This window comes from Triticum aestivum, chromosome 7D (genome assembly GCF_018294505.1).
Source record: "Triticum aestivum cultivar Chinese Spring chromosome 7D, IWGSC CS RefSeq v2.1, whole genome shotgun sequence".
NCBI classification, from domain to species: domain Eukaryota; kingdom Viridiplantae; phylum Streptophyta; class Magnoliopsida; order Poales; family Poaceae; genus Triticum; species Triticum aestivum.
The window spans coordinates 392,714,905-392,742,153 of NC_057814.1; the positions used below are offsets into that span (position 1 = coordinate 392,714,905).

A 27,249-nucleotide genomic window follows, 5' to 3' on the forward strand; every position below is an offset into this window, starting at 1 on the left:
CATCAGCGAACACATACTCAAAATGTTTGGGTTGCACAACCGCTTCTCTCGGCTGGGAGTTAATCTCCCGGATGACACGGTCGTTGACAGAATCCTTCAGTCGCTTCCACCTAGCTACAAGAGCTTTGTGATGAACTTCAATATGCAGGGGATGGAGAAAACCATTCCTGAGGTATATTTGATGCTGAAATCAGCGGAGGTGGAGATCAAAAAGGAATATCAAGTGTTGATGGTGAATAAGACCACTAAGTTCAAGAAAGGCAAGGGTAAAAAGAGCTTCAAGAAAGACGGCAAGGGAGTTGCCGCGCCCGGTAAGCAAGCTGCCGGGAAGAAGACAAAGAATGGACCCAAGCCTGAGACTGAGTGCTTTTATTGCAAGGGAAACGGTCATTGGAAGCGGAACTGCCCCAAGTACTTAGCAGACAAGAAGGCCGGCAACACCAAAGGTATATGTGATATACATGTTATTGATGTGTACCTTACCAGTACTCGTAGTAGCTCCTGGGTATTTGATACCGGTGCGGTTGCTCATATTTGTAACTCAAAACAGGAGCTGCGGAATAAGCGAAGACTGGCGAAGGACGAGGTGACGATGCGCGTCGGGAATGGTTCCAAGGTCGATGTGATCGCCGTCGGCACGCTACCTCTACATTTACCTATGGGGTTAGTTTTAAACCTCAATAATTGTTATTTAGTGCCAGCTTTGAGCATGAACATTGTATCTGGATTTCGTTTGATGCGAGATGGCTACTCATTTAAATCTGAGAATAATGGTTGTTCTATTTATATGAGAGATATGTTTTATGGTCATGCCCCGCTAGTCAATGGTTTATTCTTAATGAATCTCGAATGTGATGTTACACATATTCATAGTGTGAATGCCAAGAAATGTAAGGTTGATAATGATAGTCCCACATACTTGTGGCACTGCCGCCTTGGTCACATTGGTGTCAAACGCATGAAGAAACTCCATGCAGATGGACTTTTGGAGTCTCTTGATTATGAATCATTTGACACGTGCGAACCATGCCTCATGGGAAAAATGACCAAGACTCCGTTCTCCGGAACAATGGAGCAAGCAACCAACTTATTGGAAATCATACATACTGATGTGTGCGGTCCAATGAGCGTTGAGGCTCGCGGTGGCTATCATTATGTTCTCACCGTCACTGATGACTTAAGTAGATATGGGTATGTCTACTTAATGAAACACAAGTCTGAGACCTTTGAAAAGTTCAAGGAATTTCAGAGTGAGGTTGAGAATCAACGTGACAGGAAAATAAAGTTCTTACGATCTGATCGTGGAGGGGAATATTTGAGTCACGAATTTGGCACACACTTAAGGAAATGTGGAATTGTTTCACAACTCACGCCGCCTAGAACACCTCAGCGTAATGGTGTGTCCGAACGTCGTAATCGCACTCTATTGGATATGGTGCGATCTATGATGTCTCTTACCGATCTACCACTATCATTTTGGGGTTATGCTTTAGAGACTGCCGCATTCACTTTAAATATGGCTTCGTCGAAATCCGTTGAGACGACACCGTATGAATTATGGTTTGGAAAGAAACCTAAGCTGTCGTTTCTTAAAGTTTGGGGATGCGATGCTTATGTCAAGAAACTTCAACCTGAAAAGCTCGAACCCAAGTCGGAAAAATGCGTCTTCATAGGATACCCTAAGGAAACCATTGGGTATACCTTCTACCTCAGATCTGAAGGCAAGATCTTCGTTGCCAAGAATGGGTCCTTTCTGGAGAAAGAGTTTCTTTCGAAAGAAGTAAGTGGGAGGAAAGTGGAACTTGATGAGATGACCCCTCTCGAACCAGAAAGTAGCGCAGCACAAGAAAATGTTTCTGTGGTGCCTGCACCGACTAGAGAGGAAGTTAATGATGACGATCATGATCAAGTTACCACTGAACTTCGTAGGTCCACAAGGACACGTTCCGCACCAGAGTGGTACGGCAAACCTGTCTTGGAAATCATGTTGTTGGACAACGGTGAACCTTCGAACTATGAAGAAGCAATGGCGGGCCCAGATTCCAACAAATGGCTTGAAGCCATGCAATCCGAGATAGGATCCATGTATGAAAACAAAGTATGGACTTTGACAGACTTTCCCGATGATCGGCGAGCGATAGAAAATAAATGGATCTTTAAGAAGAAGACGGACGCGGATGGAAATGTTACCATCTATAAAGCTCGACTTGTCGCTAAGGGTTATCGACAAGTTCAAGGAGTTGACTACGATGAGACCTTCTCACCCGTAGCGAAGCTGAAGTCCGTCCGAATCATGTTAGCAATTGCCGCATTCTACGATTATGAAATATGGCAAATGGACGTCAAAACGGCATTCCTTAACGGCTTCCTTAAGGAAGAATTGTATATGATGCAGCCGGAAGGTTTTGTCGATCCTAAGAATGCTGACAAGGTATGCAAACTCCAGCGCTCAATCTATGGGCTGGTGCAGGCATCTCGGAGTTGGAACATTCGCTTTGATGAGATGATCAAAGCGTTTGGGTTTACACAGACTTATGGAGAAGCCTGTGTTTACAAGAAAGTGAGTGGGAGCTCTGTAGCATTTCCCATATTATATGTTGATGACATACTATTGATGGGAAATGATATAGAATTCTTGGAAAGCATAAAGGCCTACTTGAATAAGTGTTTTTCAATGAAGGACCTTGGAGAAGCTGCTTACATATTAGGCATCAAGATCTATAGAGATAGATCGAGACGCCTTATAGGTCTTTCACAAAGCACATACCTTGACAAGATATTGAAGAAGTTCAATATGGATCAGTCCAAGAAGGGGTTCTTGCCTGTATTGCAAGGTGTGAGATTGAGCACGGCTCAATGCCCGACCACGGCAGAAGATAGAGAAAAGATGAGTGTCATCCCCTATGCCTCGGCCATAGGGTCTATTTTGTATGCCATGCTGTGTACCAGACCTGATGTAAACCTTGCCGTAAGTTTGGTAGGAAAGTACCAAAGTAATCCCGACATGGAACACTGGACAGCGGTCAAGAACATCCTGAAGTACCTGAAAAGGACTAAGGATATGTTTCTCGTTTATGGTGGTGACGAAGAGCTCGTCGTAAAGGGTTACGTCGATGCTAGCTTCGACACAGATCTGGATGACTCTAAGTCACAAACCGGATACGTGTATATTTTGAATGGTGGGGCAGTCAGCTGGTGCAGTTGCAAGCAAAGCGTCGTGGCGGGATCTACATGTGAAGCGGAGTACATGGCAGCCTCGGAGGCAGCACATGAAGCAATCTGGATGAATGAGTTCATTGCCGACCTAGGAGTTATTCCCAATGCATCGGGGCCGATGACTCTCTTCTGTGACAACACTGAAGCTATTGCCCTTGCCAAGGAGCCCAGGTTTCACAAGAAGACCAGGCACATCAAGCGTCGCTTCAACTCCATTCGTGAAAATGTTCAAAATGGAGACATAGATATTTGTAAAGTGCATACGGATTTGAATGTCGCAGATCCGTTGACTAAACCTCTTCCATGGGCGAAACATGATCAACACCAGAACTCTATGGGTGTACGATTCATCACAATGTAACTAGATTATTGACTCTAGTGCAAGTGGGAGACTGTTGGAAATATGCCCTAGAGGCAATAATAAAATGGTTATTATTATATTTCCTTGTTCATGATAATTGTCTATTGTTCATGCTATAATTGTGTTATCCGGAAATCGTAATACATGTGTGAACACATAGACCATAACATGTCCCTAGTGAGCCTCTAGTTGACTAGCTCGTTGATCAATAGATGGTTACGGTTTCCTGACCATGGACATTGGATGTCATTGATAACGGGATCACATCATTAGGAGAATGATGTGATGGACAAGACCCAATCCTAAGCATAGCACTAGATCGTGTAGTTCGTTTGCTAAAGCTTTTCTAATGTCAAGTATCATTTCCTTAGACCATGAGATCGTGCAACTCCCGGATACCGTAGGAATGCTTTGGGTGTACCAAATGTCACAACGTAACTGGGTGGCTATAAAGGTGCACTACAGGTATCTCCGAAAGTGTCTGTTGGGTTGGCACGGATCGAGACTGGGATTTGTCACTCCGTATGACGGAGATGTATCTCTGGGCCCACTCGGTAATGCATCATCATAATGAGCTCAATATGTGACTAAGTAGTTAGTCACGGGATCATGCATTACGGAACGAGTAAAGTGACTTGCCGGTAACGAGGTTGAACGAGGTATTGGGATACCGACGATCGAATCTCGGGCAAGTAACGTACCGATTGACAAAGGGAATTGTATACAGGATTGCTTGAATCCTCGACATCGTGGTTCATCCAATGAGATCATCGTGGAACATGTGGGAGCCAACATGGGTATCCAGATCCCGCTGTTGGTTATTGGCTAGAGAGCTGTCTCGGTCATGTCTGCATGATTCCCGAACCCGTAGGGTACACACTTAAGGTTCGATGACGCTAGGGTTATAAGGAAGATTCGTATGTGATTACCGAATGTTGTTCGGAGTCCCGGATGAGATCCCGGACGTCACGAGGAGTTCCGGAATGGTCCGGATGTGAAGATTTATATATGGGAAGTCATCATACGGTCACCGGAAATATTCGGGGGTATACCGGTATTGTATCAGGATCACCGGAGGGGTTCCGAGGGTCCACCTGCCCCGGAGGGCCTTATGGGCTGTAGGTGGAAGGGAACCAGCCCCTAAGTGGGCTGGGCGCCATCCCCCCTAGGGCCCATGTGCCTAGGGTTGGGGGAACCCTAAAGGGGGCGCCCCCCTTGCTTGGGGGGCAAGCCCCCTCCCCCTTGGCCGCCGCCCCCCTCTCATCTAGAGGGGCCGGCCCCCTTCCCCCTTCTCCCTATAAATAGAGGGGTGGAGGGAGGGCTGCAGCAACACATCCAAGGCGCAGCCCGTCCCCTTCCCAACACCTCTCCTCCTCCGCGTGAGCTTGACGAAGCCCTGCCGGAGAACTGCCACTCCATCACCACCACGCCGTCGTGCTGCTGTTGGAGCCCTCTTCCTCAACCTCTCCCTCCTCCTTGCTGGATCAAGGTGCGGGAGACGTCACCGGGTTGCACGTGTGTTGAACGCGGAGGTGCCGTTGTTCGGCGCTAGGATCGGAATCCACCGCGATCTGAATCGCTACGAGTACGACTCCCTCATCCGCGTTCTTGCAACGCTTCCGTCTCGCGATCTTCAACGGTATGAAGATGCACTCCCCTCTCTCTCGTTGCTAGTTACTCCATAGATTGATCTTGGTGATGCGTAGAATTTTTTTAATTTCTGCAACGATCCCCAACAAAAAAACTAGGGTTTCCCCAAACTAGCAAAAAACGAGCAAATGTTCGCATTTTTTGGATCAAAACAAGGGAATTAGAGGAGATTACCTTGAAGGAGGGATTGGGTTCGAAATCCACGGAGAAAATCTTCAAATTTGGAAGATTTGAAGAAGGATTTGAGAGGGGGAGAGAGGGCAAATCACGGGTGGGGGGGTCGGGGGTTGGGGGTGTGTGGGGGAGGGGGGCCAGCCAGCCAACTAGTAACAGGGTGTGCAGCGCCTAAGAGCTAGGCGCTGCACATAACAAGTGTGGCGCCTAGCTCGCAGGCGTTGCACATTACATGTGGGGCGCCTAGCTCTGAGGCGCTGCACTGCTGGGTGCGGGCCTCTGAGGTGCCACGCTGGCCAGACGTGCAACGCCTGAGAGCTAGGCGCTGCACCGTAGGGTGTGGCGCCACCGTGTCGGACGCCACACAAAACGGTCAGCTGACTGAATTTTTCTCCAAACCAATTCAGTTTGTGAATTGATTTCGTCCAGAGGTTAAATTTGTCAAATTTACCGCCAATATACTTTTTAATGTGTTGCTTTAGATACTTTGGCCTTTACACCGAAAAAAGAGCATCATCAAATTTATTGAAATAAAGTGTTATTTTGTAGGTTATCCCAAATGATTGGGTATTCCTTTATCACTATGACGAGGTAAAGTGTTTTGCCACATGTGCAGAAATTTTGAAGAAATTGTTTTCTGCAAAAGAGTGAGTGGGAGGACAGTGCAACTCGACAAGATTACATAATCTTTGTCATCAGGTCAAAGATTGTGCCGGTGATGGCGATGCTGTGGGATCGAGACGGCCGACACAGACAATGCATTTTTTTGTTCAGAGCTGATTATTCTTATTTTTTTCTTTTTAATTAAAGAGGGGAAGAGAGGAGAGAAAGAAGGCATATTGGGCTAGGTTGGGTATGATTTGTGTGATTTGGCATAGGTCCGATCCATCAGATTGTACTTAGGAGACGCGTCGAGGCGTGCTCCGGCCTTCTCAGTTTTTGCCTCAGATACGAGCTGGGTTTGAGAGATGACGAACAATCTGGACATATAAGACCGGTTTGAAGAGCTGGGTAGGTCGTATTTTCACCACCGATTACTGACCAGGTCATCCGCGTATACAGATAGAAGAAGGTTTGGGCGCGCTTTATTGTGCCGTTGATGTTGTTTGGTAAAAAAAAAAAATTTACTCCCTTTGTCTCAAAATTTACGGTGATCGTACATGCTGTAATGTTGTGGTTTGGTTCGATCCACGACCGGAGCAAGTGCAGACCAACTGAACCACGGACAACCTACTAGTGCTAGTGCGCCTCCATTTCCGAACCGAGGCGAGGCTCCCCTGCAAGTGCTCCCTTCCTTCCTTCCCGCTTCCCTCGTCAACCAAATCAACCAACCCCCCCCCCCCCCCCCCCCCCCCCCCCCACTCGCCACGACTGGCACGCCCCTCCTCCCCCCAATCTCCCGAGCCTTCTTTCTCGTCCCCAATCGCGTCCCAAACCCCCCACCCACCCTGCGCGGATCGATCCCCCACCGACTGCGCAGTGGCAGCCGCAGCCGCGTCCCCGTCTTCCTCCCCGCCGATTCGGCCGAGCGATCGCGGCTGCCCTCGTCCACCCATGCTTCCCCGGGTGGCTGCGGACGAGATATGAGCCGGCGGGGAATCGACGGAACCGCCGACGCCACCCGCCATGGACCCCTCCGAGCGCCCCGCCGTCGTATTCGACAACGGCACAGGGTACAACCCCGAATCTCTCCGTCCGATCCTGCGGCTGTACCGCTGGTGTGATTCGCGCCTGCGCTTGCAGCAGTAGCTAGGTTATTTTTCATTTCGTTTGCGCGGGTCCCTGAGTGCGTGCCCGTGTGTTTCCGCTGACCGCGCTGGAGGAAAATTGGGGCAGGTCGAATCGGATTACCGACTGCCGTGGGAATAAATGCATTTCGTTAGCCAATGGGACATGAATCACCACCAACGACACGTCACACGGTGAGGCTTGCTCCCTAACTGCGAGCCAACATTCACATTGGTAGCTCGAGCGTTCTAGAGTATGGTGAACCTGAACCTAAAATGACACGAATTTCTATGCGTGTTTGAAAAAAATACCACAGTGAACTTAAGGTAGGAATTGAAACTGGGTTTATGGACTTTCTATGGCTATATTTATTTCATCACTGGTTGAACTAGGCGTTGGTCCATTCATTATTGGTTAGTCTTTAAATCCACGCTGCCAGCGGTGAGGCAATATCTGTCTGTTTAATGGTTGGAGCTATGAACGGAAAATCTAGGGACTGCTTCTTTTTTGGGATTATAGTTAGTAATGTTGTTCTAGTCCTTTAGCTCAAATTGTTACTGTTACACTGTAGACTATTACGAAGTACTATAACATGTCTTAACTGATGCACTATGTGTGTTCCGTGAAACATAAAAATGACAATCGTTAACGGACTGCGATAGAAGGCAGGAAATAACTGTTCCCGCGCACAAGCGTTTTATCATGAAGTTGGATTGTTTTGGTTTCTTCAAAGCCGCTTGAAATTTTCCATATGCATGTCACATGCAAAATTTGCTCTATTAAGCTCATCACACTGTGTCCTTACATAATCTGTATGCTCTTATGTTTAGGTATAGCAAACTTGGGTTTGCTGGTAACTCCGAGCCGTCTTTCACCATCCCTACTGTAGTAGCTGTGAATGAATCTTTCTTGGACCAATCAGAGCAGTGCAGTAGTGCAAATTGGCTAGCACAGTATAATGCAGGTGTCATGGCTGATCTTGATTTTTTTATCGGGGATGAGGCTCTGTCACATTTCAAATCTAGTGGCCTGTACAGTTTAAGAAGCCCAATTCGTCATGGTCAGGTATGCATATACATTTTCTGTTTGTAATATTGTCCTTCGCGGGTGCACCATGCCACTATGTCATATCTTTTTCCCTGCTCTCCAGGTGAATGACTGGGATACAATGGAGAGATTTTGGCAGCAATCCATTTTCAATTATCTACGGTGCAATCCTGAGGAACACTACTTCCTACTTACAGATAGTCCTGTCAGTACGCCGGAAAGTCGTGAATGTATGGGAGAAATTATGTTTGAGACCTTTAATGTCCCTGGTCTATATATTTCTGTGCAATCTGTGCTCAGCCTTTCTGCTGGATTTGCATATCTGAAAAGTCTTTCTGAAGAGGATTCAGAAGATTCTGTGGTAGGTCTTGAACTCACCTCCTTTCATGCTTTTGTTTGATCAAGTATCAAGATGGTCATCAACCCGTGAACTTCATCTCTTTCACTGGAACAAATCACCTTGTGAATGTTTTAACAGATAACCAAAATTCTCATATTGATCTCATACCCACATTAAGATAAACTCCCCTTTTACATTTTACAGATTATTCTTTGGAATTGTTGCCTTGCATGTTTTGGCAAAATTTTGGTCCATCTTTGAATTATATTACCCATTCATATCGTACTTGTTGCTTGCCAGCCCCTGGCGTTTCCATTCCAATTTGGAGATATGTTTTGCTATTCCGTACTCATAAGCATGGTCCCTGGAGAATTTTGAGCGTAACACAACCTCATGATATGAAGAAACCATTTTGTGAGAATTATGTGATGACTGCTTATTTCTCACTCGCCAATTCTGCAATGAGCGCCAATTAACTTGCTAACTAAAACTTATGTTTATCGAGAATTGTGGTTGTGAAGCTCTGTAAAGATATTTTGTTCTAGACATAAATAGTACCATAGGAGTAATCATCATTGATGAAGTAGACTCATCTAAAGATCAAGTGTTCTGGCAGGATACAACTCTTCTCGTGAGTTTGACCAATATATTTTGTCAGTCTGATATGACAGGTGTAGTAGTTGACATTGGGGATGGAGCTCCACATATTGTGCCAGTTGTAAACGGCTATGTAATTGGGAGTAGCATAAAGTCTTTTCCTCTTTCCGGAAGTGATGTAACTCAGTTTGTTATGCAGCTCTTACAGGTATTTAATTTTCTTCCCACATTTTCCTGGGGTTATGTTAGGGTGTCGACGTCCTTGTGCTGTCCATGAATAGTTTCTGTCCATGAATAGCATATTGCAAATGCATTAATAGAAGCAAGTTTGTGCAGTACCGACTAAACCAGAACAATTGAATAGCAATTTTTGGATTTTCCTGAAGTTTGGGTGGTATGGAATTATCCAGGAAAAAGGAAATGTGTTAGCAGTAAGAAGAGACCATCATGTATTTGTTAGGTACTTCAGCAAATATTTATTATGTTAGAATATTTATCTGGATAGTTCAATGATAGTAATAATCGGATAACACTGCATTTCGGTCAACAAAGCCAAAACGATGCTTCAGTCAAATAGTTTCTACTTTCATGGATATCTATTCTGAAGCCTCCTGGTAAGTGATCATGTTAATATGCGAACCCTAGATCTGTTGTGCGTTATTGCTTGGTATCCTGACATTAGTTTTGCTTCTCAGTATGGTTGCTTGATTAATCAACTTGGAAGAGTTCGCATTCCTTTTGTAAGGATACCTAAGGTTCCAGTCTCCCCCATATTATACCCACAGACCATATATCATCCACAAGAAGTTGATTTTGTGAATATGTTCTCTGATGAAATATGGCAATTTTTTATCTGGATCACACAAATCTAGAAAACAAAACCTGCACCATAGCATTCACAAGTGTTGCTGTTATCGGCTTTGAGTCGTATGTGCGGCGGAATTATACGGAACCAGCAACAATAATAGACTTGTACTTGCATAAAACTAGAACGAGTTGAAATGTCCATGTTGGATGCTATTTGTACTTTAAATTAAGTTGTGATCCAATTTGTGGATCAAGTTAGTTGTTTTATATAAATGACTAGCATTTACCTGTTTTTAGACAACAAATCAATGAACGAAAGTTCCAATAAGCCTCAGAGCTTCTCTTCCATCTCAGAGATGAGCCCTGCTGCCGGACAGTAGAGGGCCCTCTCGTTGGTCTTCAGACCTTTACTATACCCAAATTATCTCATTGTGGATCAATGTCCATAACAGCTGCCATAATGTTTGGGTGGCCTCTTAGCCTCAGTTGCAACTTTAGATTGAATGCAAATATGTAATTTAAAATGAAAAACTGGAATGTTGTCATCTGGGTAAGAAACTCCATTTTACTGTAGAACTGGTGCGACATCATTTGCCCTGAATATTTGGTTGTGGCCCATTCTGTAGAAGCTAGTGAAACATGGTACTCTGATAAACAATGTAGTTTGTTTTAGGATTTGGACCAGTCAAACATTGTTAAGTTTGATCATTACAATGGAAAATATTACCTACATTGGCAACATGAAATTGGTATTACTAGATTCATTGTGAGAATACATTTTTGTAATGCATAATTATTTTTATCTCAAGCAACATATTGTTGTATAAATTGACGATCAAAGTCTGCGTCTATGTCCCAAACAACATTCATTGGTGATCAGAGGGGATAGATTTCTGCACGTACATGGCTGCTTTTATGTTTATGACGTGTAGTAGTATTATAATATGAAATTCAGTTGGTGATTTAGTATCATCGTGCGTTATGCAGGAAAGGGGTGAGCTTCTTCCACCTGATGATGCTTTGGATATAGCTCGTAGGGTGAAAGAAACGTATTGCTATACTCCTTCAGACATTGTCAAGGTATTGTGTTGCTTGGAACCAGTGTCTTGATATTATATTTTCTTGTCCTTGTATTTTCCAATGATATACAGAAGCACATTATTCAGTGGAATATTTGAGAGTTGAAGTTTCTCCACTAAAGTCAAATATATAAAACCTATTCTGTGCAATGCTGAGAAATCACTGTTATTTTGTTATATGGAACTGTTCTACATGCTGCATATGTTTGCTTGCATTGTTGTAATACCTACCTTTCGGACTTTACCTTTTGCAATACAAACTCATTTATTCATATTCCTTTTTCTTTATGGATTTATCTGTTCACAAGTATGATAGGCGGTTGAATTGTATAATTTCAGGAGTTCAAGAAGCATGACAGCAAGCCTAGTAAATATATCAAACAATGGTCTGCAATCAAACCGAAGACTGGGGTTCCATACACAATTGACGTTGGATATGAGCGTTTTCTTGGACCAGAGGTTTGTCCGTACACCGTATTCTACCATTCAATTTCATGGGAATTTTTCATGCAGTGGACCTATCCATTATTCTCCCTCCGTTTCAAAATAGATGTTGTTCTAGCCTTGCCATTTTTTCTCAGAATGCTTGTCAGTTTACATAAGTCATTCTGTTCTTACTTTACCCTTAATCAACAACAAACAACAACTAAGCCTTTAGTCCCGAACAAGTTGGGGTAAGCTAGAGTTGACCCATAAGATCTCGAAACCAGCTCATGGTTCTGGCATGTGGATAGCTAACTTCCACGCGCCCCTGTCCATGGATAGTTTTTTGGTGATATTCCAGTCCTTCAGATCTCTCTTTACGGACTCCTCTCATGTCAAGTTTGATCTACCCCGACCTCTCTTGACATTATCAGCACGCTTTAACCGTCCCCTATGCACTGCACTGTATAATATATGTCCAAACCATCTCAGCCGATGTTGGACAAGCTTCTCTTCAATTGGTGCTACCCCAACTCTCTCGCATATATCATCATACCAGACCCGATCCTTCCTTGTGTGGCCGCACATCCATCTCAACATGCGCATCTCCGCTACACCAAACTGTTGAACATGTCGCCTTTTAGTCGGCCAACACTCAGCCTCGATTCTTCCTGCATCTTGTTTGCCCAAAAAATGAGGTTGAAAAGCTTAGTTAGCCATACTATCGCCATGTCTCTGAGGCCTCTCCACACCTCAATGGTTAATCCTTTTTAAAGCCTCTCTGACCTCAGACTCTTGGATTCGTCGCAGAAAACGCCTGCTGGTATCATCAAAGTAGTTGTCCAGCTCAATATTATAGCTCCCATTCTCTCCATTGAACAGCTTGTCGAAGTACTCCCGCCATCTGTGCTTAATCTCCTCGTCCTTCACCAGTAGTTGATCTGCTCTGTCCTTGATGCATTTGACTTGGTTGACATCCCTCATCTTCCTCTCTCGGATCTTGACCATCTTATAGATGTCCCTTTCGCCTTCCTTCGTGTAAGCGCTAGTAGAGGTCCTCATACGCCTGACCCCTTTACTCACAGCTCGCTTTGCGTCTTTCTTTGCCACCTTGTACTTTTCTATGTTGTCTACACTCCTATCCAGGTGTAGGCGTCTGAAACAGTCTTTCTTTTCTTAATAGCCTTCTGGACATCATCTTCCACCATCAGGTATCTTCAGCTTCGCTTCTACTTACCGGGGTCACTCCAAACTCCTCTGAAGCCACCTTACGAATGCAAGTCGTCATCTTCATCCACATATTGTTTGCATCACTCCTTCCTCCCAAGGGCCCTCGTTAGGCCCTCTCCTTGAAAGCCTATCCCCCTTGAGCCTCCCCCACTTCGTTCTAGCGACTGGTGCGCTTATCCTGATGGACACGATCCGAATGCGGAAGTCAGCCACCACAAGCTTATGTTGAGGGACAACACTCTCTCCAGGTATCACCTTACAATCTAGGCAGGCACGCCTGTCTTCTCTTCTCTAGAGGACAAAATCAATCTGGCTAGAGTGTTGACCACTACTAAAAGTCACTAGATGCGACTCTTTTTAAAGAGGGTGATAGCTACAATCATGTCGTAGGCTAGAGCGAAGCTTAAGACATCTCCTTGATTCCCGATGCCATAGCCAAAGCCCCATGCACCCCTTCAAAACCTGTGTTAGATGTACCCGCGTGACCATTGAGGTCTCCTCCTATGAAGAGCTTCTCGCCAATAGTTACGCTCCTAAGGCCCTGTACAATGCAAGGTGCTTAGGGGAGATGCTTGGAGAAATAAACCAGGCTTTCCTTAAGCACCGGTGCTTATTTGTACAGGATAGACGCTTAATTAGGCGTCTCTCCTACAGAAATAGGCACCGGTGCTTCAGAAAAACCCGGTTTATTTTTCTAAGCACCTAGCATTGTACAAGGCCTAACCATGCCCTCAAGGCCTTCCCAAAACCCCCTCTTGGTGTTCCCATTGTGGCCTATTTGCGGGGCATACGTGCTGATAACATTGAGAACCAAGTCCCCAACTACCAGCTTGACCAGGATAATCCGGTCTCCTTGCTTCTTGATGTCTACCACTCCATACTTGAGGCTCTTGTTGATCAAGATGACTACTCCATTTCTGTTTGTATTTGTCCCAGTGTACCACAGCTTAAGCCGGTATCCTCCACCTCCTTCGCCTTCTGTCCCCTTTATTTGGTTTCTTGGACGCAAAGGATATCAACACCTCTCCTCACCACTGTGTCAACTAGCTCCCGTAACTTACCTGTCAGGGACCCTACGTTCCAGCTACCTAAGCGGATCCTACTAGGCTCGGGTAGCTTCCTTACCCTTCACACTCGTCAAGTCAAATGCGAAGACCCTTGCTCATTTTGTGCCCCTTAATCAATGTCACAAAAAGGAGAACTAATTAACTCTTGTGCTTGCATGCTTTGCTTTGGGGAGGAAAAATAGGTTATTTCATGACCTTGTGAGGAAGAGATGAGCAATATAGACATGTTCTGCCCAACTCTAAAACAAAATATGTTTGAAAAGGAGGGGGTACTTGATTTTGGTTACACCATGGGAATAGACTGGAAGCTATGTAGTATGATAGAACATGTATGACTGATTGAAGAAATCATTTCATTCTTCAAGATTTATAGTAATAATGAAAATATGGGGTCCCAACAGATTAAATTAGTACTCCCTCCGTTCCTAAATATAAGTCCTTTTAGAGATTTCAATAAGGATTACATACGGAGCAAAATGAGTGAATCTACACTCTAAAAGATGTCTATATACATCCGTATGTAGTCGATATTGAAATCTCCAAAAAGACTTATATTTAGGAACGGAGGGGGTAATTCTGATGGTTCACAGGTATGAAACTATGTTGAACTGCTAAGCTCTTATAACCAGTCATCAAATCAATGGACGCCTTTGCATGTTTAGACTTGAGGTTGCAATGCCTTATTACATACTTATAGAAGTATCATCTGACTGACAGACAGGTTGACCAATATATGGGAATTTGGATCATGATTTTCTTTATTCCTAAATACGTAAATAATAAGTAGCTCAGGATTTTTCTAGGGAAATGGTTTATCATTAGTCTATGGGGGTTATGAAATATATCGAGAAGCTCTAAAGGAAATCCTAACAATTTTATGTTTGTTTTTAGCTGAACTTAATTGTGTAAGTTGTTACGCATTTTTATTAGAATAAAGAGGCAACAGTTTACAAGTGTCCTTGCTCTTGCACTTGACACAAGTAGTAGTTGGAACCAGTGTAACTTTTTAATAACACAAATGCAGATCTTCTTCCATCCTGAGATGTATTCTGCTGACTTCTCCACTCCTTTACCTGAACTGATTGACAGCTGCGTTCAATCTGCACCAATTGACACAAGGAGAGCTTTGTATAAGGTGCTTTCTTTGAGCTCTGCAAACACATCTAAGAATAGAAAGTGACATGTTGATGTGACACTATGAAATTCCACTATTTGCAGAACATAGTATTATCTGGTGGAACTACCATGTTTAAAGACTTCCACAAGAGACTCCAAAATAATATAAAGAAGATAGTAGACGAACGTGTTGCCGAAACTAATGCACATCATCGTGTGGAGGTGAAAGTAAGTACAACAATGCTTGACTGAGCTCATGCCATAACTAGTTGAATTGTCCTCTATATGTTCATGTTTGAATGTCAGCCTGTTGTAATCAATAGTCTATATGTGATTGATTCTGTATGTTTTGTTTGTCTATATTTTGATGCCAGCCTGTTGAGGTCAACGTAGTCACCCATCCTATACAGAGCTACGCAGTTTGGTTCGGGGGTTCTGTAGCTGCATCCAGCCATGAATTCTTCGAGGTACCTGCCACTTGACACTTCATTTGACACGCAGAAGTGAATATTAGTGCATATATTTCTGCTATATTAACTGTTGTATGTCGATGGAAGGCCTACTATTGCAAGTCTTTCAGTCCACGCCAATCCAGACATTGCCATTGTAATTGGGCTATGAATTCAGTCATATTTTTGTCCACATGAATAGACAGATATACATGGAATTAAGTGGTTATTTTTTCTGTTCTCATTCAGTGCTGCCACACAAAGGAAGATTACGAGGAGCATGGAGCAAGCATCTGCCGAACAAGCACCGTTTTCAAAGGAATGTACTGAAGTTTTGACATATCCGACATTTTTGTAGGAGCTCTACTAGGTTTCTCCAAATAGAATAGAGTCAAAATTGATTCTCCTTTTGGCTCGTCTCAACCATCACTGGGCCGATAGATTGTAGCTCAATATGTAGCTCTCTCTGTTCTGTACGACATGTTGTGTATAGTCAGCAATTTTCTTCCTGTTCCAGGTGCATGTTTGTTTGTAGCCAGTTGTGGTCGTAAGCAGAGAGATGTTTTCCCCTTGTATTCTTGTTTCATCTAGATAGAGGGTTGCTGAAAGAGTTTTGCTATGTATGGAGCTGTGTCAAACGCTATCTTGTTTCCCTTTTACTATTTTGTGCTATGGACCCGGAGAAATGCGAGACTGCTACGGGTGCTCAATATCTGCTCCTGCCGCATCGACGGGCATGTGGGACTTTTTGGCGTCTTGGAACATGAAGAGAACAGTTTATGTAGGTAACTTTTATGTCCATAAGTTTTAGTGTGAGCTGAAGTAATATATAGGGGGAGGGGGGTTATATATCCTTTGGAGGGTTGTAGTCTTGAGTAGTGTTGGATCGGCACTTTGTCATCTTCGTTGGAGCCAGGCCAGCGTGATAAGGAACAAGTAACGAGTGACATTGGAATCGTCGAGTAACATTTTCGGTTGAGTTACACAGAAGGTCAAGGTGAGGCAGTAGATCGGCTTCCGTGGTCCAGCAGAGCAGCTCTGCAGCAGTGACATCAACAGTGCATTTCACGTCCTGTATTCGCAGTCTTTGCCATGTCTCAGAAATTAATTGGCGCGGATCCCCGTAGTACTGTTTACAGCGAGATACCGGCTGTTGGTCCTCTTTTCTTACCGGACTGGTAGCAAGCTTTGATTGGAAACCAGCCAAATCCAGCCCTGCTAGTGCCAGGCTGCAGTGAAGACCGTTGTCGTTGGGTCCAGCACAAGGACCACTTTTGCCTGCTTGCTCCCTCTCTCTCTCTCTGTGCTTCCAATAACTGACCTGCACAGCACCGTTTGGATTTTGCAAACCAAATCCAAGCCACAGCAACCGCAGAGACGCCAGAAAAACATCGCGCAAGGAACCGAAAAGACACATCATCTAACAATGTGTTACGCTTCAATGATCCACACAAGTCTCGTTCAAACTTACACACGATGTATTGAAAAATAAGGTAACATCAGGCATAAGCAATGTTAGGTACTCGTACTAATAACAGATTGCCGACATTATTTTGGACTCTAAAGACTCGCAGATAAATTGGTTGAGGTTCCAGACTACTCAAGGTAAAACACCGCTACTTGTTGTAAAAAGAGATTCCTTAGATCTATCCTCTGCACTTGGATGGTTGTCCTTCCCTCTCTCCCTCCTACATCGCGGGATGGAATCCGGCAGATTGCAAGAGAACCGCCTTGATCTCCTCGGGCTGAAGACCAGGGCCATCCTTGCATTGCTGATGCCAAGAAGAAGAAGAAGAAGAAATAAGTGTTTTTTTTTTCATTGTTTCTGAAAACTTGACGACAGACTTGGAGTGCAATGCCATACCTCAGCCTTGAAGACGTCCAAGGCAAAGCCATTGAAGCAGCTGATAACGGCCTGCTGCACATCAAGACCAAGGGCTTCGATCGCCTTCATGGCAGAAAGCACAAGACCGGGCCTGCGAGGGCACAGCATGTGGATGTTGACGGCCCGGCCTTCCCGGAGCCTAACCTCAACCTTTTGCAAGCCAAGGGGGACAAAAAAGGATACCATGTCATGTCAAGGTCTGAATTTCCTGGGTGAAATTCAGAGGTCTAAGAGATAGATACTCACGGTTGGCTGCTGGCCGGTAGGGCTTGGCAGCGCACTCGGGCAAAGCTCCTCCTTCACGCGGGACGGCAGCGCGGGTAACGTCGGAGTCAGAGGGTGGAAGCTTGTGGGAGTCGGAGGCAGCGAGGGCATGGAAGGGGATGATTCAAGCTCATTCTGAAGATCGCTGATCTTGTGCAGGAGCTCCTTGAGGTACTCGATCGCGTCGCCGAGAATAGAAGCCCTGTCCATCTGCCCATTGCAACCACATACATCAGTTCGCTAGACTAGCCAGGCATAGAGAGAAATGATAGCTGGTGAATTCTATGCACATAGTGAGACAAGAAGTACCACTCATGCTCAAGGTGAACTCTGTTCAGAAAAAAACCATAACAGATCATTCATGCTCTTTTTCAGCTACAAAACCCGGGCATTTTTTTATACGTTGTGAAACTGAAATATTCTCATTTTTTAAACAAACATACACCAGTAGGAGTATAGGGGATAATTCTTATATTAATTATTGTAATTGACGTCTTTTGAACAGTTCCACGATGTACAGTAGCCTCCAGTATCTGCAGTTGCATTTTTATGGCCGTGCAATAATCATGATTTAAAACTTTGATTTTTTTTGCAATATGTCTACAACCTCTGATAATGGACTAGAACCTGAATAATATACAGTAGTACTAATAGATAGCTATAGTATATTTGACAGAATTTGTCGGTTGCACAACTCATGGACAGCAGCCGCATTTAATCCGTATAACAAGCAATAGCTAGGAATAAAATTACGCTACTTGTTTCGTCCTAGGAATATAAATTCAGTAGCCTTTCTAAGTAAGGCAAGATTATGGCCATGCCAATAGAGATAATCATCAGTAGAGCTAAACAGAAAAGCTGGGACTGCGGATACTGGAATAAAACACAAAGCTAGACAGACCAAGGAGTGTGTGGCCAACAAGGCTTAAATTTCTATGACACATTCTTGAAACTGGCGTGCATGAGTGCATCCACAACTCTACACAAAAACTTGCACCTAAAATGCGCAATAACTGACCAATTTTTATTATGTAACTGTTTTTATGATCTTTCTCTCTACAACTCTATGATAATTGAGTGAAAACTGAACATGAGGCAGCAGAGACAGAGATTGGCAATAAGATGGAAAATGATTTATCTGCAGTAAAAAACTAAAGTTACTCTAATCTAATTCCTCAGGCAATCTAAACTAAATTTACTCCATGATAGTCATCCTAAAAAAAAATAGAATTATCGTCACACCAAATAGGGAGAACCATCCACGCAAAATAACATCTAAGGTAACATTCGCTGAAATTAAATTGAAGATCTGGTCCTGTAGACAACCAAAGTGCACAAAATTCGTCAAGATTAAGTGATGTAGCAAAATTGCTTAAACCTACTCAACCTAAACACAAGCAACTAGTATTTCCTTGTGTACTTTGCGAAACTCTGATAAGGCACTGAGGTGGTGCACACAAATAATTTCTCACCTTGCTGATCTTCGGCACGACGGACCTGAGCATGTAGAGCCGGTCATTGAGCTTCTTCCGACGACGGCGCTCCGCCATGAGGTTCTTGGCTGGCATTCCCTTCTTCTTCCCCTTCCCTTCAGCCGCAGCGCCGCCGGTCACCGTGCTGTTGGCGTTCGACTCCTTGCCGTCCTTCCTGCCGCTCTCCTCCACGCCCCTCCCGTCCTCCGAGTCGTAATTCAGCCCGGACGCGTCAATGCTGCCCATGTCCTCGTCGGCGTCGTCGAGCATGGTGTCACAGCCCGCGGACAGGGCGCTTCCTTCCGCCACCGCCGCCGCCTTACGCTTCTTGTCGTCATCCTCTTCGCCGGCATTACGCCGTAGTGCGCGCTTCTGGAAGAGCGTTGGCTGCGCGCCCACTGGCGGGAAGATCTCCAGCGGCCGCAGCACCGCCGCCTTGCCGCGACCGGAGAAAGGAGCGGTCAAGGACACCGGAGCAGCCGGGCCCTCTGAGGAGGAGCCGCTCCCGCCCCCGCCTCCGCCCCCGGCACCGGTGTCGAACAAGTCGAAACCGGCGAGGCCACCAAACTCTGTCATCTGTGCCGGTGCGGTGCCGAAGCCGCCGAAGGAGCCGAGAAACCCCGTGTTCCCATGCGGCAGCAGGGAAACCGGCGATGTGTTCGACGCGTTGCCGGCGCCAAGGAACGCCGTGAAGTCGCCGCCTCCAGCGCCGGAGGCGCCAAGGTCGAACCCAGAGACGTCGAACGGTCCGGTACCGCCCAAGTTGAGGAGCGGGAACATCTGTGGACCGGCTCCGAAGCCGGAGCTGGACCCCGATGCTTCCATAGCGGCCGGCACCAGGGCCATGGACCCGTTCGCGGCGCCGTCGCCAACCGCGCCCGCGCCGAAGTACCAGTCCTCATCAAGCATCGACGGGGCGCGGAACCCGCCGCCTCCCCCCGTGGGCATAGCCAGGAGGTGCTGGTCGTGGTGGTGCCCAGCCTCCTGCCCCATCATCGGCATCATCCCCATCGCCGGCGGCTGCTCGTGGCCGAGGCCCTGTTGCTCATGGCCGTCGTCTTCCTGCATCCAGAGCGAATTATTGAACCGCGATAGCATGGCCGCGGTAATGGCGGCGCGTTGTGAGGGTGTTTGGTGCGGTAATGGAGTGGGGAGGAGCTGGCATGCGGCAGAGTCGCAGAGATGGCAGAGCAGGACAGAGGAGAGCAGATGAGAGCGCAGGGAGTCTCAGTTCTCTTTCTAGCAGCGAATCGTGGGGTATATGTATGGAAGGAAACAACTGCTGGACATCGAGGAGAGAGATACGCCAAATTACCACAATGCCCACTCCTCTAAAATTGTCTTTTCCAGTGTTTTTCAGTTTGGACGCGAATATTGTGGGAACGTCGGCTCCCTGCGCTTTTAATCGAACGATCGTTCGCACTGGCTGGCCAGCCCAGGGAACAAAAACATATGCATCAGCCGTCAAGGAACAGAGAAGGATTGGATGACGAGGTGAATGTATTATTGTACTCTCTCCGTTTCTTTATATAAGATGTATTTCTTTTTTTCCAAGCGATCAGCTTGGTAAACTACCTACAAAAATTTGCAATTAAAAAGTGTATTTTTTTAAAGTCAAACAAGTGCATGTTTGACCCAATTTTTAGAAATATATTAATATTTACAAATACAAAATTTATATCATCTCATCCATCATGACAAGTGTGTATTGCAGATGTTGCTATTTAATTGTATAATCTTGGTCAAACATTTAAATGGTTGACTTGCATGAAAATGAATACACCTTATATAGAAGGAGTATAAAGTATAAGACTTGGTTCCCGCAAAAAAATACAAGACTTAGAGGACAAGAAGTGATGTAGGGTGGAAACCCTAGGTCCGATCTTTCACGATTTGGAGGGGATCCCACGAAGAACACGACGAACACGAGGGAAAAAATGAGGGAGATTGAGAGGAAACACTCAAATCAACAAGAAATGATCACACATGTGCTAGATCCGAATACACATAGAGATACATGATCCAAAGTCCAACAACGGACGATACAAACGGTGACTAGTTCATCTCCATGAGGAGGCCTTGCATCCGCGAGGGATCTTCCCGTGAGGGGCCTTGAATCCACTTGGGGGATCTTCTTCGGAGAGGCCTCGGTCTCTCATGGAGAGGGTAACAAGTGGATGAGTACAACTCTATCTCCCAAATGAGCTAAACAAGTGCTAACCCTTGAAAGAGGGAGGTGGAGGAGTATATATAGTCTAAAGGGTACATGGGCTTCGGCCCTTTCACTGTTCGCAGACAGGGGTCGGATGTCTGGGGGTCACGGGCCGGATGTCCGGGGCGTCGAGGGGGTGGCGGATGTTCGGGGCGGGGGGGCTGGATGTCCGGGGCTTCGAGGGGGTGCCGGATGTCCCGGGCAGGGGGGCCGGATGTCCGGGGTGGTGCTGGTTTGGTTCTGTGAAGAGTGCCGGATGTCTGGGGCAGGTGTCGGGCCGGATGTCCGAGGCCTAGGCCGGATGTCCGGGCCCTGTAGCTTGTCGGCTGGGCGGCTGCTGCGGACACCATCAGGGGCCGGATGTCCGGGGTCATGGCCGGATGTCCGGGTCCTGGGAGCTATTCTCGACTCCTTCCGCTGGTTCTCTTCATCCATGAACTTGGGGACTTGTCCGTGTTCTTGTGCATCTTCGAGAGGGTCCTCTTGGTACCTGATCATGCATAACATTCTGGACTTAGGTAGTAGCCATGCTTCGAGAGGGTCATATGGAATATCACTAAGGAGAGATGGCACCCCGTTCTCAAGAGCTCTAGCACGTGCTTGTGTCATCGGTCCTCTTGGCACTTGGTGAGACGATGGTAGGTCCATGGGGATGACCGTAGGATGCTCCGCATCATCTCCCCCCCCCCCCGGGGGGGGGGGGGGAAAGATTCGACCTCGGATCGAAATCCTCATCGCCATGGTAGGGCGAGAGATCCTTGACGTTGAAGATATTGCTCACATTGTACTTGTCACGTGGGATGTCGTCTTGTAGGCATTGTTGTTGTAGTGTTCGATCACCTTGAAGGGTCCGTCGGCTTGAGGTAGAAGCTTGGACTTGCGTTCCGTGGGGAAGCGATCCTTGCGAAGGTGTAGCCACACAAGATCTCCGATGTTGAAAATCATGGGTTGCTTGTTGGTGTTGAGCTTGGTCGCAAGGCGGTGTAATTGTCGCTCTATGGTGTGCCTTGTATCTTCGTGCACCTTCTTGAGATAGCTCGCTCGTGCACTCGCGTCCATGTTGATGCGCTCTTGTAGAGGTTGAGGGAGTCCTGGATTAGGGCGTCCTCGGGTGTCCGAACTATTTGATATGGGCCGGACTGATGGGCCATGAAGATAAAAGCAGAAGACTTTCCCCGTGTCCGGGTAGGACTCCTATATGCGTGGAAGGCAAGTTTGGTGTCCAGATATGTTATTTCCTTCCCTTATAAACCGACTCTGTACAACCCTAGGCCTCTCCGGTGTGTATATAAACCGGAGGGGTTGGTCCGTAGAGATCATCAGAATTCTCATAGGCTAGACAGCTAGGGTTTAGCCATTACGATCTCGAGGTAGATCAACTCTTGTAACCCCAATACTCATTGAATATAATCAAGCAGGACGTAGGGTTTTACCTCCTTTAAGAGGGCCCGAACCTGGGTAAACATCGTGTCCCCTTCGTCCCTTGTTACCCCCGATCCTCAGACGCACAGTTCGGGACCCCCTACCCGAGATCCGCCGGTTTTGACACCGACATTGGTGCTTTCATCGAGAGTTCCACTGTGTCATCGATAGAAGGATCGATGGCTCAACTTGTCATCGACAACGATGCTGTTTCCGGGGAGACTTTCCTCCCTGGTCAACTCTTTGTGCTTGGCGGCTTCGCTCTGCGTGCCAATTCAACTGGTCACCTCGAGCAAATCGACAGCTATGCCCCTGGTCATCAGATCAGGTTTGGAAGCTTGAACTACATCGCTGATATCCGAGGAGACTTGGTCTTCGAAGGGTTCTCGGCCTCAGCCACCGCTCTTCATCCACATGAAGGAAGCCCGTCGGATTCACCATCAGATTGCGCTCAAGAATCGACTCTCGCGCCTGCCCTGGCCTTAGACCTAGAGCAGACCACTCTGTCCAAAGACAGGAGGATAAACCCCGCCGGACTATCTCCCATTACGGAGCCCCCTGTCAGAGACCCAGAGGCGACCATGTCGTCAGCAGACCCGGAGTCATACGTGACTCTTCCTGTCATCGGGAAGCCGGACTCGCCTCTGGACGCTAACTCTAAACTCTCGAGGTCTGCGTCTATCGGGCTTGGTCAAGTGGTTATTACCGAACCTAGCTCCGCAGATCCTCATACATCCATCCGGCTCTCGCTCTTAAATGAGACACTGGACCTAATGCGATCTCTCGCCATCACAGAAGTGTCACTTCCGAACTACGCCCACCCTGAACTGGGGGCTGAGAGCGGGGAATTTTACGTCCCACCCACCACCCACTTAATAGCCACTATTGAGGACCTAACCGACATGCTAGACTACGCCTCCGAAGACATCGATGGTATGGACGACGATGCCGAAGCTGAACTAGGCCAAAACCCGCCTATCACTGGGCGTTGGACGGCCACTTCTACTTACAACGTGTACATGGTGGATACGCTCGAAAAGAAGGACGATGATAGCACTCAAGATCCGATTGAGGACAAGCCCGTCGGGGCACCACCAAAGCACCGACGTCAGCGGCGTCGCTCATGATCGCGTCGGGAAAAGGAAAGCAATACTGGCACCGGAGATATTGACAATTTGGACAATGCCGAAGACTCCGACCACCCCGTCGAGCCTGCGTTCGAGCAGGATGAGATGGAAGAGGGACAAGTCAACCCCTACGAACTTGTCGATCATGAGGATTCGGAAGATAGTAACTATCTACCGGCCTCCAAGGAGGGTGTTAGCCTCGGTAACAAAGATTTCGTCATGCCAGAGGAACGCCTCGAACAAGAACACTTCAACCGACAGCTCATCGCCACAGCGAGGAGCCTGAAAAAGAAACAACAACAGCTTCAAGCCGAACAGGATACGCTCAACGACAGATGGACCATGGTCCTGGCAGCCGAAGAATACGGCCTCGAGCGCCCGACAAAGAGCTACCCAAAGCGCAGGCTACTACCACAATTCGACGATGAGGCCCTTGAGCCAATACCGTCAAGATACAATCATGCTGACCAACCAGACTGACCACCATGTGGACGTGACAAGGCAGCTAATATGCCGAACACCAGCCCGCGCCACCTCGTAGTAGAGGCAAAGAGGCAACGGCTCCGGGCTACACGTACGACTTACGTCAGGACCTGGGCAGTAGAGCCGGCCAGACCAGATCAATCTACGGATCAAGGGGACGTGCTCCACCACAAGACGACGACCATCAAGCCTGGCGTGACAAGCATAACCAAGTTCGGGCCGGGAACCGAACACGGATGTCATCCAAACTCCGTCGTGATGTTGCCCGATATAGAGGCACCGCACACCCCATGTGCTTTACCGATGAGGTAATGCAGCACCAGTTTCCGGAAGGGTCTAAACCCGTAAACATCGAGGCATACGATGGAACGACAGATCTCGCTGTGTGGATTGAAGATTTTCTTCTCCACATTCACATGGCTCGCGGCGATGATCTCCACGCCATTAAATACCTTCCTCTAATGCTAAAAGGGCTAGCACGACACTGGTTGAATAGCCTCCCAGAGAACTCCATTGGCAGTTGGGAGGATTTAGAGGATGCTTTTCGGGACAACTTCCAGGGCACTTATGTCCGGCCACCGGACGCTGATGACCTGAGTCACATAGTCCAGCAACCCAGAGAGTGAGCCCGCAAACTCTAGACTTAGTTCTTAATTAAAAAGAACCAAACCGTCGACTGCCCGGATGCCGAAGCCCTAGCAGCCTTTAAGCACATCGTCCATGATGAATGGCTCGCCTGACACCTTGGTAGGAAAAGCTAAAGACTATGGCAGCTCTTACTGCACTTATGACCCGCTTCTGTGTGGGCGAAGATAGTTGGTTGGCTCGTAGAAGCAACAACACCAGTGACCCCGGCACCTCTGAGGCCAGGGATGGCAATGGAAGGCCACGACGTAGCAAAAATAAGTGTCAGAACAACAACGAAGAAACTGAGGATACGACGGTAAACGTCGGATTCAGCAGCCCCAAACCCGGCCAGAGGAAGAAGCCGTTCAAAGGAAATAGAGACGGTCCATCCAATCTGGACAAAATAATAGATAGGCCTTGCCAGATTCATGGCACCCCTGACAAGCCTGCCAACCACACCAACAAAAACTGTTGGGTTTTTAAACAGGCCGGTAAATTAAATACTGAACATAAGGGGAAAGGACCTCAAAGCCAGGACGATGATGAGCCCCGCCCTCCGAACACAGGGGGATAGAAGAAGTTTCCCCCCGATGTGAAAACGGTGAACATGATATATGTCACCCACATCCCCAAGAGGGAGCGCAAACATGCATTAAGGGACGTCTACGCCGTAGAGCCTGTCACCCCAAAATTCAACCCGTGGTCGGCTTGTCCGATCACTGATAACCCACAAATATAGGGGATCGCAACAGTTTTCGAGGGTAGAGTATTCAACCCAAATTTATAGAATCGACACAAGGGGAGCCAAAGAATATTTGAAGGTATTAGCAGCTGAGTTGTCAATTCAACCACACCTGGAGATTAATTATCTGCAGCAAAGTGATCAGTAGCAAAGTAGTTTGATAGTTTTGATAGTAGTGACAGCAGCAACGGTAACAGTAATGATAACAGTAGTAACTTAGCAGAAACAATATAAAGTAATTTCGTAGGCATTGGATTGGTGACTTGTTGGATGATATTCATCATGTGACAGTTATAACCTAGGGCGATACGGCACTAGCTCCAGTTCATCGATATAATTTAGGCATTTATTCCGTAAATAGTCATACGTGCTTTATTAAAAGAACTTGCATGACATCTTTTGTCCTACCCTCTCGTGGCAGCGGGGTCCATATTGGAAACTAAGGGATATTAAGGCCTCCTTTTAATAGAGAACCGGAACAAAGCATTAACACATAGTGAATACATGAACTCCTCAAACTACGGTCTCACCGAGAGTGGGCCCGGTTGTTGTCACTCCGGGGTTGTCGGATCATAACCGTAGTAGGTGACTATAACTTGCAAGATCGAATCTAAAACATGGATATAATGATGAATTCATAAACGGTTCAGATCTGAGTTCATGGCACCCGGGACCAAAGTGACAAGCATTAAGCATAGCAGTCATAGCAACATCAATCTAAGAACATAGTGGATACTAGGGATCATGCCCTAACAAAACTAACTCGATTACATGATGAATCTCATCCAACTCCTCACCGACCAGCGAGCCTATGAAGGAATTACTCACTCCCAGTGGGGATCATCATGGAATTGGTGATGGAGATGGGTTGGTGATGACGAAGAACGAAGATCCCCCTCTCCGGAGCCCCAAACGGACTCCAGATCTGCCCTCCCGAGGAAGAACAGGGCTTGGCGGCGGCTCCGTCTCATGGATCACGATAATTCTTTCTCCCTGATTTTTTCTGGAATAATGTGATTTTATAGTATCAGGGGGGTCGTCAGCGGGGCCACCAGGTGGGTACAACCCACCTGGGAGCGCCAGGAGTAGGGGGCGCACCCTGGTGGGTTGTGCCCAACCAGGGCCCCCTCTCCGGTGGGTCTTGGCTCCAGAAATTCTTATTATTGATATAAAAAATCCTCCCAAAGTTTCGTTTCATTCTGAGAACTTTTATTTCTGCACAAAAACAACACCATGGTAGTTCTGCTGAAAACAGCGTCAGTCCGGGGTTAGTTTCATTCAAATCATGCAAATTAGAGTCCAAAACAAGAGGAAAAGCGTGAGAAAAAGTAGATACGTTGGATACGTATCAACTCCCCCAAGCTTAAACCTTTGCTTGTCCTCAAGCAATTCAGTTCATAAACTGAAAGTGAGAAAGAAAAACTTTTACATACTCTTTTGCTCTTGTTTGCATAAATAAGCTTAAACAGCACCCAGGTTTTCAGCCAGCATTATAACTAACCATGCCGACAATAACTCTTAAAGATTACAATGACTCATATCAATGGCATAATTAGCTAGCGAGCAATAATAAGATATCTCAAACAGCAACACGTTGTCAAAACAACCATGATATAATATGACAATAATGGTATCTCTCTAGCCCTTTCCGAGACCGCAAAACATAAATGCAGAGCACCTCCAAAGTTCAAGCAGCGACTAAACATTGTAATTCATGGTAGGAAAGATCCA

General features: G+C 46.5%; 2 protein-coding genes across 3 annotated transcripts; one reads left to right on the plus strand and one right to left on the minus strand.

Moving 5' to 3' along the window:
• The first annotated feature begins 6,790 nt into the window (after positions 1-6,790).
• Positions 6,791-15,907, plus strand: LOC123165209 (actin-related protein 3). Of its 2 annotated transcripts, none has more exons than XM_044582843.1 (10): positions 6,791-7,074; positions 7,960-8,194; positions 8,280-8,537; positions 9,175-9,321; positions 10,908-11,000; positions 11,339-11,458; positions 14,744-14,854; positions 14,938-15,063; positions 15,210-15,302; positions 15,534-15,907. In XM_044582843.1, the coding sequence occupies exons 1-10, from the start codon at positions 7,028-7,030 to the stop codon at positions 15,612-15,614; spliced, it is 1,311 nt and encodes a 436-aa protein (XP_044438778.1). In that variant the 5' UTR covers positions 6,791-7,027; the 3' UTR covers positions 15,615-15,907. The 2 variants fall into 2 exon arrangements, with proteins under 2 accessions (XP_044438778.1, XP_044438777.1); XM_044582842.1 differs by lacking the exon at positions 6,791-7,074 and adding an exon at positions 7,196-7,323.
• A 791-nt stretch (positions 15,908-16,698) lies between these two features.
• Positions 16,699-20,150, minus strand: LOC123168446 (transcription factor ICE1). Its single transcript, XM_044586332.1, has 4 exons — positions 18,906-20,150; positions 17,416-17,643; positions 17,149-17,319; positions 16,699-17,056 (listed from the first exon to the last, which is right to left on the minus strand). Exons 1-4 carry the CDS (start codon positions 20,001-20,003, stop codon positions 16,973-16,975), a joined length of 1,581 nt encoding a protein of 526 aa, XP_044442267.1. The 5' UTR covers positions 20,004-20,150; the 3' UTR covers positions 16,699-16,972.
• Between the last annotated feature and the right edge of the window lie 7,099 nt (positions 20,151-27,249).